The sequence below is a fragment of the Mustela lutreola genome, chromosome 4 (assembly GCF_030435805.1).
Source record: "Mustela lutreola isolate mMusLut2 chromosome 4, mMusLut2.pri, whole genome shotgun sequence".
NCBI lineage: Eukaryota > Metazoa > Chordata > Mammalia > Carnivora > Mustelidae > Mustela > Mustela lutreola.
The window spans coordinates 179,218,482-179,232,489 of record NC_081293.1 but is presented as its reverse complement, the minus strand read 5'-3'; the positions used below and the strand labels follow the sequence as shown (position 1 = coordinate 179,232,489).

Sequence of the window (14,008 nt, the reverse complement as noted above, 5' to 3'; positions counted from 1 at the left end):
TCTCTGTCTTTCAAATAAATAAATAAAAGCTTAAAAAAATATAGAATCACATTCTCTACTGACTGAGGCAACCAGGCACCCCTTTGGTTTTATATAAAGAGTATATATGTTACATTCATTACTGTGGGTTGTCAGAACACTTTGAGAGACACTACTGTCCCGTGCTTGGTGGTTCTGTTCCAGGGAAGAACAGGCATTGAATGGCAATTCTCTTTAGGGTCCTCTATAACTGAAGTGTAATCTTACCTTTTGTCTTATGTATGTGGTCTAAATATAACAAACAAACAAACAAACAAACAAAAAACCCCAAAACAACTCTGTTCCCTTTTTAAAAGACTATGTGCTCTTCTCTCCAGATAGTCAGGATGTGTTGGACGGAGTGTTACACTTACTGGGATGGGAAGGAGGTCTTAGTAGTGATGACTTGGGCACGTCAGTTAACCTCTTGAAGATGGGAACAATTTCACAAGATGTTGTGAGGATTCAAGTAGAATGAGAGTGCTTTGTGCGAACAGTGAATGGCATTTATTGTGAGATAATGCTTTTATTTTCTTGCTGAACTCCTTCACATTTCAGTGTACTGATCAGGAAGGGCCCTGATTTTTCTTGTTCTGATTTCTGACAGTGAGTGGGCAGGCTTTTGTGAGGAGTGCCAGGAGAAAAACGTTGATATCCAGATCACAGTATGCCTTCCTAGTACATAGTATCAGCTTTAACCATTTATGTGGATCATCGTCCTGTGTTTGAGGGCTTGTACCCTGAAGTTGGTCCGAGTATAGTTGAAAAAGAAGCAGAGCGTGTGAGCTGTGTTTCTTCTTTGGGTCGTAGGCAGACTACCTGGTCTTTTCCTTTTCGATGCAGTAGATGGCTTAAAAATTTTACTACACAAAAATGTTAAATCAAAAAAAGCATACCCAAAAGGGCAAAGGCGAGTTTTTATTTGCAACTGTTCATGCTTGGTCCTAAATATTCTTCTCTGTGGCCTTTATATTGGTGGAGTCCCATGGAAAGAACATGAGGCCAGTAATAAGGAATTAATTTAGCTACTAACACCCTGGCACACCAACCAGTTCACTTACTTTCCTCCATCTCAAATTATTCATTTGGAAAGAAGGGATGGTAATATTCACTTTACCTACCTTAGTGTCTTCTGAAGATGAAAGTGAGCTAAGAGATTTACAGCTACTTTGGACAGGTTAAGTTTGATATTGATTGCTAAGGCTTGGTAATAATGGTAATAGTATCTGCAGGCTCCCGAAGCAATGCTTATTGTTTATTGAGGTTCTTTTGTCAGGGCCTCAGGCATCCATTTCTGATCTGCTGATTATTGCCTTGCAGTTCTCAAAGCTACTGTACTTACCTTTCCCACCTTCTCTGGTATGTTCCCATTCTGTTTGATATGAGTTATTCTTTGGGGCTATAATGGGTATCATGGATCTTCCGTATTCTCAAGATTATCAAGAAAGGAGGAAGGGGACGCCTTTGTGGCTCCGTGGTTTAAGGCCTCTGCCTTCAGCTCGGGTCGTGGTACCGGGGTCCTGGGAACGAGCCCTGCATCGGGTTCTCTGCTTGGCGGGGAGCCTGCTTCCTCCTTTCTCTCTCTCTCTGCCTGCTTGTGATCTCTGTTTGTCAAATAAATAAATAAAATCTTAAAAAAAAAAAAAAAAAAAGAAAAGAAAGGAGGAGGAAGACAAGCTAACACTGAAGACAACAGATTAGAAGAGGAAGCCTAACAATTTCTGAACAAAGTGGAGAAGGGGCCACTGATGCCAACTTTGTTTCTATTTTTCTGAGGATTTTGGCAAACTGATAATAGGATGGTCTGGCAGTATATCTGCTGGTTAGGACTTTGAGAATTTACTGGGTTTTAAAGAGAGAATTTAGTGTTTTAGGGCTCTTGACTAACCGTGCTCCCCCTCCCCCTTCATTGTTCAGGGAGTAAGGCATGTCGAGGCTTTGGCTATGTCACTTTTTCTATGCTGGAAGATGTTCAGAGGGCCCTCAAGGAGATTACTACCTTTGAAGGCTGTAAGATCAACGTGACTATTGCCAAGAAAAAACAGAGGAACAAGTCCAAGGAAAAGGGGGAAAATGGTGAGTTTCTAGTAACTGAAGAGAATTTTCCCTCAGGTGGGAGGAAGGGGAGTTTGGAGAGGGGAGATGGGCGATAGCCTCTAAATTTAAAACTTCCTTTAATTTCCTTTTGATGTCCAAAATCATCTAATGTGTTTTATTACCCATTTTTGTCTTTTATTTAATTCAAACTTTGGAAATCTGATGCTCCTGGGTGTTGTCATACTTAACCCTTGGGAAATGCTGGTAGCTTCTTTTTTTGCTAGTAGCTTCTTTCCTGTGATCAGGGATGAGACTGGATCACAGACTTATTTTGTTGCCTCTAATTTTTTAGAAAATTCAGAACCCCCAAAGAAGGAGCTGAAACCTAAAAAACCCAAACTAGCAGATAAGAAAGCCAGATTAATTATTCGGAACCTGAGCTTTAAGGTGAGTAACTGAGAGCACTGACACTACCTGTTCTGTAGGCTGTTGGTACTGATTGGTGGAGCTCCTCACCAGGATAGTATCATTGGACCTAATTCCTTCTGGGCCTGAATCTTAGCCTTGTTGGATACAGAAAGTGGGCCTGTATAAACAATTAAGGATTGTAAGTGTAAAGGAGACTTCCTTTTGGGGAGGGAGGAGGGGAAGAGCTCTTTGATATCTATCTTCTTTGTTAGATCCAAAGCAAGGTGTTTTGTGTTTAGAAATGTTTGATGTCCTAGTCTCAAAAGTAAAAAAGGAGTGAAAGTATTCAAGTTCTTTGTAATGCGCTAATTTAATGTTTGATGTTTCATGTTTATTTTTTGTGATAATATCTTTTCACTTGTGGCATCAGTGTTCAGAAGATGACTTGAAGACAGTATTTGCTCAGTATGGAGCTGTTCTGGAAGTAAACATTCCCCGGAAGCCAGGTACCGGCAAACTTTCATTTGCTGTGGATTAGGTTAAGATTATTTAACATAATGGTGTTTTTCCATTTCACCCTTGAACTAACTGATATTTGACATAGAAATACAGGGGGATCTGGGTGGATCAGTCTGTTGAGTGTTCATCTCTGGATTTCAGCTCAGGTCACGATCTTAAGGTTGTGGGATAGAGCCCCAAGTGGGGCTCACACATGGAGTCTGTTTGTCCCTCTTCCTCTGCCCCTCCTCACCACCACACATGTGTTCTTTATCTCTCTCAAATAAATAAAATCTTTTAAACAAAATAGAAATACAAGGGTCATGTCATACTCCTTGTGAGCCCCCGATCACATGACATATATAAAGTATGAGGCACAGTGCTTGACACATAGCAAAAACTCAAAAATAATGCTTATGCCCCCAGTGGCATTTTTAGTTAGATCGGAACAAATTTTAAAAGACAAGTGATAGTTTGAGAAAATGCATTTCTCCTCAAGCTTGAGTCAGGGTATACTCAGCAGGAGAACAAAAGCTATTGCTCTGGGCAAGGAGCTGACTTGTTGGCAGGATTTGGGTCATCTTGCCAGCCCAGGTTGCTGTAATGTCCTTGGTGTTTGTTGGCTCCCCACCTGCTGTCTCTAACTTCTTTGTACATTTGCACACAGATGGAAAGATGCGTGGTTTTGCTTTTGTCCAGTTCAAAAACCTTCTAGAAGCAGGAAAAGCTCTCAAAAGCATGAACATGAAAGAGATAAAAGGTAAGTTTTCTGTACCCATACCGTTCACCCAGATATTTCTGCTGTTTTGTGAATTAACACAGTAACCCACTTTCTACATTTTCAAAAAGGTGTTTGAATTATTGAGAGTCTTACTGCTAATACAGAAACTGTGTGGTGAAATATTCCTAGTGCTTGATCTTAGGGTTAAACTTGAAAGAACATATACCATTGTTTGCTTTTCTCTTTAGGTGATGAGTGTGCATTTAAATCCTTAATGAAAAAATGTTCCTGAAATAATCACTGATAGATGCAGGTTTTGCAGGTTTCTCTGTCTTGGTGGTGGTCCCTCTTCAGCACCCGTCAGCATCAGTGGGCTGTTGAACTGGCTGTGCTCCTTTACTAGATTCTAAAGAAGGGCTTGGCTTGGAGACTTTGTAACTTCTGTGCAGATTGCAAATTATTCCAGAGCACTTGTTTTGGCTGTTGCTTAGTCTAATTAGAAACTTGTCTAACTGGAAACACTGTTCCCATTCTTTCTTTCTTTCTTAACTTTTTTACTCTCTTATCCCAGGTGTGGGGGCTGTGGTAGAAAGGCAAAATAACTGTTTAAATTGATAAAAAAAGTTTAAGGGTTAACAAGGGTAGGCAACTCTGAGCTTTATTTCAGGACCAGCATTCCCTGAATTAGCAATTTCTTTTGTCTGTTTTGGTTCTGTCACGGTATTCAATGAATAGGAAGTCATTTACAAGCGACATTAAAAAGAGGAAGACCTTTCTGATGCTACTTTTCTGTTTGCCAGGACGGACAGTGGCTGTGGATTGGGCTGTGGCAAAGGATAAATATAAAAATACACAGTCTGCCTCTGCCCCAGGTAAGATGTGGTTGTATTGGGTAGGAGGGGTTATATATCCTCAGGTGGGTATGGAAACAGCTCTATCTACAGTAAAATTATAAGGGAACCTGCTTGTCAGTAAGAATACTGGGTCAAAGGTACCAAAATCACAAAACTAATGGAAAGAATGAGACTGAGAATTAAGAGAAGCTCCGAGTTCTTGCGGGCTCAGAAGTGAGCCCAGGGCTGTTTGTCAATTCATATTGTACCATCTGGTGATCTGGTCTCAAAACATAGGGTCTTTTGAGTCTAAGCCCAATCCTGGGTATGAATGTGAATGAGGAGTGGGACCTGAGTTCATTGTCCCCTCTGCTGGCTGTCCTTTCCCAACTTCTCATAAAATGATGGAATATTAAGAATAGAGAAACTTAAAACTTGAGGTTTTTTTAGAAAGCAGGTGGCTTTTAAGCCACCAGGAGCTCTGAGAACAGAACTCACCAAGATGACAGTTCATGGCTGGTCCCCTGGGTGAGCATCGTGCTGGCTGTGGTGCACAATGACAGACTGTTTGCGGAGGCTCAGTTGCTACTTCTCTCATTCAAAGCCTGATTAACCTTCAACCTTCTGATGAATGGGACAGACTTCCAGGGAGTCTAGTGATGAGGGGTTTTTGTTGTTGTTTTTGTTTTTTTCTCTCATACTTTCTCTTACATATAGTAAGAAAAATACTGAGAAAAATAGTTAAAGTCCTAGTCCTAGTGTCAAGGAACTGGGAACTTGGGTTGTTAAGTTAATTTTGGATTCTTTTTTATTTTTTTAAAGATTTTATTTATTTATTTGACAGAGAGAGACACAGTGAGAGAGGAAACACAGCAGAGGGAGTTGGAGAGGGAGAAGCAGGCTCCCTGCAGAGCAGGGAGCCCAATGCAGGGCTCGATCCCAGGACACTGGGATCATGACCTGAGCTGAAGGCAGATGATTAACCCACTGAGCCACCCAGGTGCCCCTTAATCTTGGATTCTAAATGAATACCTAACTTTCTTTATCTCTGTTTGTAGGTGAGGAGAAGAGGCCTGAACCTAAACATCAGGAATTAGGTAAAGAGAATGGCAGCGAAGAAAAGGATATGGAAGAGGAAGAGGGAGAAGAGGATGACACAGAAGAGGAAGAAGATGAGGAGAGGGAAAGGGAGGAGAACAAAGAAACAAGGGTGACCAAGCCTGCAAAAATTCAAAAGAGGTAAGCAGCTCAGCTTGTTCTGAGACAACAGAGGCAGATGTAGGCTTGTCTCTGTGAGGGACAGTGATGTCTTCCCTGCCCCCTTCATGGCGGAGGTGACGTGTGTAGTGACAGTGGACAGACCCCTCCAGTAGCCCAGATCCTCAGTGCTGAACTGTTGCCATTGCAGAGCAGTCCGGAGGGCCGCGCCTGGCGAGAGCAGTGAGGAGGAGATTTCTGATGACGACAGTGACCTGGGGGAAAGAGAGAGTATCGATGGTGGAGAGGAACTGGCTCAGAGTGATACCAGCAGTGAAGAGCAAGAGGACGAAGGTTTGCCTTTGCATTTAAAACCAGTTACTGGCAAATGTGCTTCAGTTCAGTGCATGCCTCTTTTTAAATAGACCCTAAGGTGTTCTGTCAGATTTATGTTTCAGTGCTGAAAAGGATACCTTTATATTCCTTCTCAAGGTTTTTGTTTTGTCTTTTAAATACATTTGGAATAGTATTTGAGGGTTACAATTCTTAGCGAATTTAAAACCTGGCTTAATGCCGAGGTAGTACTTCTGTCTTGCTTATCCAAGATGAATGAAAAACTGGATAAACAGGATATTGTATCCTAACATCAAGTGGATTTTAAACCAACTCTGACGAGTTGAGATGGGGCTAAAGGACCTCTTGGGGCATTCTGTAAAACTGTAAACAAACTGTAATCATCAAACATTCTTTATAAAGAATGTCGAACATGAACTCAACTTATTTGTTGAGGGCGGCAGGTCATTACAGAATGAGGAATGGTCAATAACTGGTTCTTTAGGGTTAAGTCTGGCATGTTGGCTTGGCCATACAAAAAATCTGAGGAAGTAAGCTTTTTCCATGAGGAGAGAATGGTAGACACCTTAGCATTAAAGAAGCTTCTGTATTGGTGGGGTTACGACCATTCAGTAATCAGGTTCATCTCTTATCATTCTCTACTTTGAAAAAATTATTGGGCTAATTCATGATAATGGCAGTAAACTAAAAAGACTAGTGCAGGAGAATGTCATAGAGAAAGAAAAGTTCCTCTCCACTCCCCCCGAGAATCTCTCAGAGTAACCACAGCTGTTTCTTTCACATTATTTGAGAAATTTATGTATATGTAAGCATATATGTCTATTTTTATTTTTTTTATTGTTTTTTAAAGATTTTTTTGTTTATTTGACAGAGAAAGAGAGGGCACGAGTAGGCAGAGATGCTGGCAGAGGGAAGGGGAGAAGCAGGTTTCCTGCTGAGCAGGTTGTGGGACTCAGCCCCAGGACCCTGAGATCATGACCTGAGCCAAAGGCAGATGCTTAACCAACTAAGCCACCCTGGCGCCCCTATATGTCTATTTTTAAAAACATTGAGTCTTCCTTTTACCCAGGTCCTCAGCCACTTAGGGCCCCTCCCCAGAGACAACCAGTGTTAAAAGATTCTTACCTATCTATGTAATACTTTTATAAGCGGAAACACACGTGCATGCACACACACGTCGAATATAGTGTTTATTGTTTAGAACATTGTTTTTCTTTGTACTTTAGATGTGCAAGTCTCAAAGAAAAAGAAGAGGAAATTACCCTCTGACGTGAATGAAGGGAAAACTGTTTTTATCAGGTATGTCTTTGTACCTTGGGAACTGCTGTTAGTGTTGCTGTCACAGGTTTTTTTCTCCTTTTTTTCTTTTCTTCTGTCTCTCTCTCTCTATTTTTGTAAAGATTTTGTTTTTAAGTAAGCTCTACACCCAGAGTAGGGCTTGAACTTATAGCCCGGAGATCAAGAGTCTCATGCTCCAGTGACTGAGCCAGCCAGGCACCCCACCTTTCCCCACCCCGGTACTAGTTCTGTTAGGTAGACCAGAAAATTAGATGCCTTTAAAACCATTGATACATCTGGCCATAGGAACATAGCAAACGGTGAGAATAGAGGAGAATCAGAACTGCACACACAAGATAAAGAGCTGGGGTCTCCAGATTTTGTCCGCATTTACATTTCCTTTTTTGTAATTGAGGTAGCATCATTTGGAATAAATCAGTTCTTCAACTATTAGAAATGTCTTGCTTCTGGCTTTTGTTTTAGGGGAAGTACTGGGAAGGGGTGATGCCACTGCCACTTGTTCCAGATAATTTTTCTCTCTGCCTAACTTACCTTTTAAAGTATTGTTCAGAATAAAATAAGACATCCATTTGTTTCCAGGAAAACTCAAGGAGGCAGTCAGGTGGAGATGGGTTTTATTTCATGTTGCCGTTGCCCTTTTAGTGCTACTGACTGTGGCACATCGGTCATTTCACAGAGTCAGGATATCTTAAGGTTACCCCAGGCGTGCCTTCTTGTCCTTTCTTAAGTGCCAGTGTGCTAGGGTTATTTGGGTCTTATTTTATTTTTTAATTTTTATTTATTTATTTATTTATTTAAAAAAGATTTTATTTATTTATTTGACAGAGATCGCAAGTAGGCAGAGAGGCAGGCAGAGAGAGAGGAGGAAGCAGGCTCCCCGCTGAGCAGAGAGCCTGACTCTGGGCTCGATCCCAGGACCACGGGACCATGACCCGAGCCAAAGGCAGAGGCTTTAACCCACTGAGCCACCCAGGTGCCCCTGGGTCTTATTTTAAAGATGTGTATATTATCTTCCTATATAGTCTTTTAAGGTTGTTTTTATTATCTAAGTAACTTGTGCTTATTGTGGGAAAGTTAGGAAATAAATGAGCAAAAAGACACAAAATATTTTTTTTTTTTAAAGATTTTATTTATTTATTTGACAGAGAGAAATTACAAGTACACTGAGAGGCAGGCAGAGAGAGAGAGAAGGAAGCAGGCTCCCTGCTGAGCAGAGAGCCCGATGCGGGACTCGATCCCAGGACCCTGAGATCATGACCTGAGCCGAAGGCAGCGGCTTAACCCACTGAGCCACCCAGGTACCCCAAAAGACACAAAATATTAACCTTACTGATTACTCAGAGAACGCCCCAAAACATGTCCATATCAAAGACGAGTTTAGCCTCCCCAAGCTGCGCTTTAGCCCATTCTCTTCCTTCACAGCTTGTCTTTTCATAGTTGTTCTTACTGTGTTGTTAGGAATAGCCCTATCAATAGTTTTGTATTTGTAGAGGATGCTGTCTAATGGGAAGGAGGAAGTGTCTTACTTAGGAGCCTGTGACCTTAATACCAAGGGTACCATGCCTTACTATTTCTACATCTTTTAAAGAAACTTAGGAAAGTAAAGGATGGGGGAGAGAAAACTATACACAATGAGACAAATTAGGAGAAGTGACATGGCTAGGGTATGTCTTATTCCAGAACATCTGTTTTGTCTCGGTTACTTCATAAGATGGAATTGTTTATGGGGTTGTTAACTGACTATAGAGAAGAAAAATTATAAATATTTATTGGGGACCGTTTTTTGTTTCTTTATTTTTACCCTGGAAGGATGTGCATAGCTGGGGAAATGAAAGATATTTACAATGTATTGAAATTTGCTAGAAAATCTTCCCACATTTTTTAATCCCATCAAGAGAAATAAGTGCTTTTCTTATTTTGCACTTACCTAGTAAACTTTATTGTGTTTGCTTTTGAGTCATTATTTTGAAGGATTTTCTGACCTTTGTAAAGTTTTAACTGAAACCTGGATTTTACAGCAATGCAGAGAGGAAAATGGGTAATCAAGAGAGACAGACAGACACATGCACACACTTGACTTTTCTCATTGGCCTGCTGTAAATCTTTTGGTTGTAATAAGAGAAACTAATTTTGGCCACGTAAATGGAAAAGTGGGTTTGTTGGATGAACATTTGGTGATTCATGGGATCAAAACTGTCGAAGAACATACCTGAAGGAGGAGATGAAAATCTGAGATGTTTCGTGCCCCAGCTGTAGGAGGCTGTGGGTCTTTTCTCTGGGAACATTCACTGCCTTTTTTTTTTTTCCCTTCTCAAGGCATAATCTGTATTCTGTAAATTGCCTTAATCTAAATGTACAGCTGTGTACATTTGTACAGTGAAATTTTTCATGCATATATATCCATGTAACCACCACCCAGATCAAGATAAAGGACATTTTCAGATTTCCGCTTCCCAGAAGTTTTCTTTGGGTGGGCTACTGCTATTTTGAAATAAATCTGCATCAACAGCTTCTGGCCTTTGTGTAAGTCTGTTCAAGTTTTAAATCCTGAGGGAGAGAATCTGATTGACATAGAAAGGCCAATCAATTATGGCCAAGGTGCAGAGTCACATATTAGAGGCTGGGCCACTGGGGGCCTCCCCTATGTATTGTTGCTATTTTTGAACCACAGGGTGGTCATAAGCAAGAGTACCACTCAACTTGGTGTCTTACTCACCTTGTACTAGAACACAGGATCTCACTTTAGTAATTGACCTTTGTTGTGACTTGACTATCTTCCATAGAAACCTGTCTTTTGACTCAGAGGAAGAAGAACTCGGGGAGCTCCTCCAGCAGTTTGGAGATCTTAAATATGTCCGTATTGTCTTGCATCCAGACACAGAGCATTCTAAAGGTACTTGTCAGCTTGTCAGGCCCTAAAAAGGTAGAGACTGCTGCCGTGGACACTGACTAGGTTACTTGAGGGCATAATGTGTGCCATTGTGAGGGGCCTACAGTCCATCCAGCCCAGGTTTCTGTGGCCCGTAGAAGCACCAAGGACATTCTGAGGTTGTCTTCTAAGATATCAAACTCAGCATCTTTAATGGTGCTGCCAGCCACAATTTTGTCTAAGCTTTTTAAGCCCTTGCTTATTTACTTTTGGGTAATGAATTCCATTTGTTGTTCTCCTTTGAATTTCAAATGTGATAGCATCTCATGGGTATTAATCATTCCACATTGCTTGAAATTACTGGGATTTTTTTCAGTTGCTTTTGTTAGAGATGGAAGCTAACAGAAATTTTGTTGCAATGGCAACAGTCAGAAGGAAAGCTGTATATAGCAGGACTGCTGCCTTAGATTTTTCTCCCTAAAGCTATTTCTTTTGAACTTTCAAGGATCGGCCCCAGTTCATTCTAGAGTACTGTTGTTAGGGGAGCAGCATCTTTTCAGTCTATTCATAATCTTTGATTTCATCAACTGCAGTCATTCTCCTAAAGCAATGAATTCTTAATTCATTCTGGTTCTTGCTTCCTTTGAAATCTAGCAAAAGCTATGAACCCTCTCTCTCTCCAGAAAAATGCCACTCCTGAGGGTTTGTGGGCTTTCTGGAATCTATTCAAGGGGTAAGAACCTCTGTTCTAAACCTTATTTTCCAAATTGATGAGACCTGATCATTTTTGGTTTTCCCTTAGCCAAAAAGATATAAGTAGGGCAGGATGATGGAAAGAAAGATGAACTGCTTCCTGGAGATTAGGGATCTAATTGTAGCTGAGCCATAGACCAGCTGGGTGATTTTGGCAGAGTGTTTAACCACTGCAGGCTTCAGGTTCTTATCTGTAAAATGAGTAGGTTCAACTAGAGTAATCACTTAATGTGTCTTTAGCTCTAATAGTCAGCTATACCTCTTGGACCTTCTCCATTTCCAGTATGTTTTTGGAATTGGAAACTAGAATTGCATAGAATGTTCCTAGTACTGTAGGATATTGCATTACTTTGATATCTTTTGTTTCTTTTTGAGTGCGGTAGTGTGTTGGGTTGGTATTTTCAAAGTGTAGTCAGTAGCTGACTTGCTCAGTCTCTTTTGATCTATTAATGTTAGCTGAGAGTTAATGATCTTAATAAGTATAGTTTTCATTGTTATTAGTTCTTAAGATTTTATTTATTTGTGAGAGAGAGAGTGAGCACAAGCAGGGGGAGCAGCACGCAGAGGAAGAAGCACTTCCCTGCTGAGCAAGGAGCGTGATCTGGGACTTGATTGCATGACTCTGGAATCATGACTTGAGCTGAAGGCAGGTGCTTAATGGACAGAGCCACCCAGCCATCCTGCATTTTTTTTTTTTTTAATACATGGTGTGTTTTTTTTTCTTTTTTGAAGATTTTATTTATTTATTTATTTATTTGTCAGAGAGGAAAAGAGAGAGCAAGCACAAGCAGGGAACAGCAGACAGGGAGAAGCAGGCTCTCTACTGAGCAAGGAGCCTGATAAGGGACTTGATCCCAGGATCCTGGGATCATGACGGAGCTGAGGCAGATGCTTAACCAACTGAGCCACCCACGTTTCCCAAATACATTGTCTTTTTCTAGCTCTTATTAAATTTTTTTGCCTACTCACAAAGCCTTGGCCACCTCCTACCAATATCCAATGTCAACATGCCATTTTGCTGTAAAGGAGAGCAAAAAATTATTTGTAGACTTTTAGGGAAGTGTTAAGACTAAACCCAGTACTGACCTAGGGATTTCCAGTGTTAAAATTCTTACCACTCAGAGAGAAGTACCCATTTTCTTCATACTGGATGAATAAGCTGATCTGTCAGTTAGAACATTTTTCTCCCATCTTCCTTCCTTTCTTTCTGTATTGTTTGTTTCTTCCTATTGAGTATCTCTTAATGCCAGACACTATGGTAGATGCTAACAGCCTAGAAACATAGCCCTTACTCCTGAGGCATTTCTTCTGTTTGAGAAGATGGCATGTGACCAGCACTGTAAAAGAGAGATGTGATTGGAGGCCCCGTGGATGGGGCACTTGGCCCTGCCTGGAGGAGTCAGGAAACACCTCACCTAGATGGTGATTCTTGGGTTGGCCTGCCATGTGTGTTATCTCAGTCTGCTGCCATTCATTCTTGTGGAGGGCAAAAAAATCAATCAATGCCCCAGTAACTCTAGGAAATATGGTTTTTTTTCATATATGAGGGAATATTTAAATTTGTATAAAGGAATACTTGTAAAATATTATGAAACTTGTATTTCTTTTTTGGAGCCTACTGTAAGGTAACTTTTTTCCTTTGCTGACAAAAACTGCTTTTTATCAATATTAGAAATGAGGGTGGGTTGATTGACTTTGCATTTAACCAGTGATAGGTTAGCCTGTGCAAATTTGAGGGTATGAGTCAAGAATTGAGCTTATGGCTTTCTGGTTCACTGCTGTATTCATGTGATAGAGGCCAGTCTACCTATATCTGATGTCTCCCAGGTGGCTTTGATGACAGTGAGATTCTGTAATTAATTTCAGGTTAAGTGGTTCCTGCCTCATTTTTTTGTCCTCTAAAAAGCAAGCCAGTAAATAATGCTGATTTAAGTGGAATTTCTCTACCATATCCTGTGGCTTTTTCTTACTAAGGAGAGCAATGGTGAGACTAAAGTTCTAAGAAGCATTAGAAAAGATGAAGTAATAATAAAATTTCATTGTAAGCATGTGTTTTAGCTATCTTTGAACCTTCAGTGCATGGCACAGTGCCTGTCTCCTAGCACCTGGCTGCACCCCCTTCCACCCTGTGTCAGGCTGCCACCGTTTGTAGCATCATTTTCGGCATCCTGGCGGGCCTTGGTAGTTTGGCATCTCACTTAATTTGTTTCTCCATGCAGGTTGTGCGTTTGCCCAGTTCATGACTCAAGAAGCAGCTCAGAAATGCCTTGAAGCTGCTTCTCCAGAGACTGAGGTAAAGAGGACATTTGACCCCATAACTTAGGGCATAGTGGCTCCCAGCATCTGCTGTTTATACCCAGCTTTATTAGTACTGTCAATAATGCCATAGTAATAAAGCTGACCACTTACTGAGCACTTGGTATGTGTTAGGCACTCAGCTTTACATGTACTACCTTATTTAATCCTTACATCAGTTCTTTAGGAGTATGTAAGATAATTACAATTATTATACCTACTGGAGTGCCTGGGTGGCTTAATCGGTTAAGGGTCTGACTCTTAACTTCAGCTTAGGTCTCCATCTCCAGGGTCGTGAGTTCAAACCCCATGTTGGGCCCTATGCTGGGCATGGAGTATACTTAAAAAAAAGATCAGTTATTATACCCATTTTATAAATGAGGAAGCAGGTATAATAATGTGTCTAATGTTTATTAAGCACTGTCTGTATGCCAGCCTCCATCATAGGCTGATAACATGAAAGGTTGGGACAGGAAGGGATTAAGGTCATCTATAAAGTGGAGTAAATGAGAGAAAATGTATGGGTGATGGATTTTTCTGTGTATTCTAAAACCTAGTATATATTGTTTTGAGATAAGTTATCCTGTATTGCCATTATCTCTTACATTCTTTTAAGTAGAATTAATACTACCATGTCATTAGCTTTCCTTAGAATTTTTAAAAAATTGGCTATATATGGTTTTCCTCAATTTGGGCTTACTTTGGGCCTATTCAACTCCCATAAAA

The 14,008-nt window shown here is 40.7% G+C and overlaps 1 protein-coding gene across 1 annotated transcript in view; it reads left to right on the top strand.

The window, feature by feature from the left end:
* Positions 1-14,008, top strand: part of RBM28 (RNA binding motif protein 28) — a 30,708-nt gene that overhangs the window by 3,018 nt on the left and 13,682 nt on the right. Inside the window, exons 2-11 of the mRNA XM_059171774.1 lie at positions 1,936-2,094; positions 2,408-2,502; positions 2,894-2,969; positions 3,629-3,721; positions 4,483-4,554; positions 5,574-5,754; positions 5,924-6,066; positions 7,293-7,365; positions 10,149-10,258; positions 13,207-13,280. Of these exons, the coding sequence (XP_059027757.1) occupies positions 1,936-2,094; positions 2,408-2,502; positions 2,894-2,969; positions 3,629-3,721; positions 4,483-4,554; positions 5,574-5,754; positions 5,924-6,066; positions 7,293-7,365; positions 10,149-10,258; positions 13,207-13,280 (1,076 nt within the window). The remainder of the gene's footprint in view (positions 1-1,935; positions 2,095-2,407; positions 2,503-2,893; positions 2,970-3,628; positions 3,722-4,482; positions 4,555-5,573; positions 5,755-5,923; positions 6,067-7,292; positions 7,366-10,148; positions 10,259-13,206; positions 13,281-14,008) is intronic.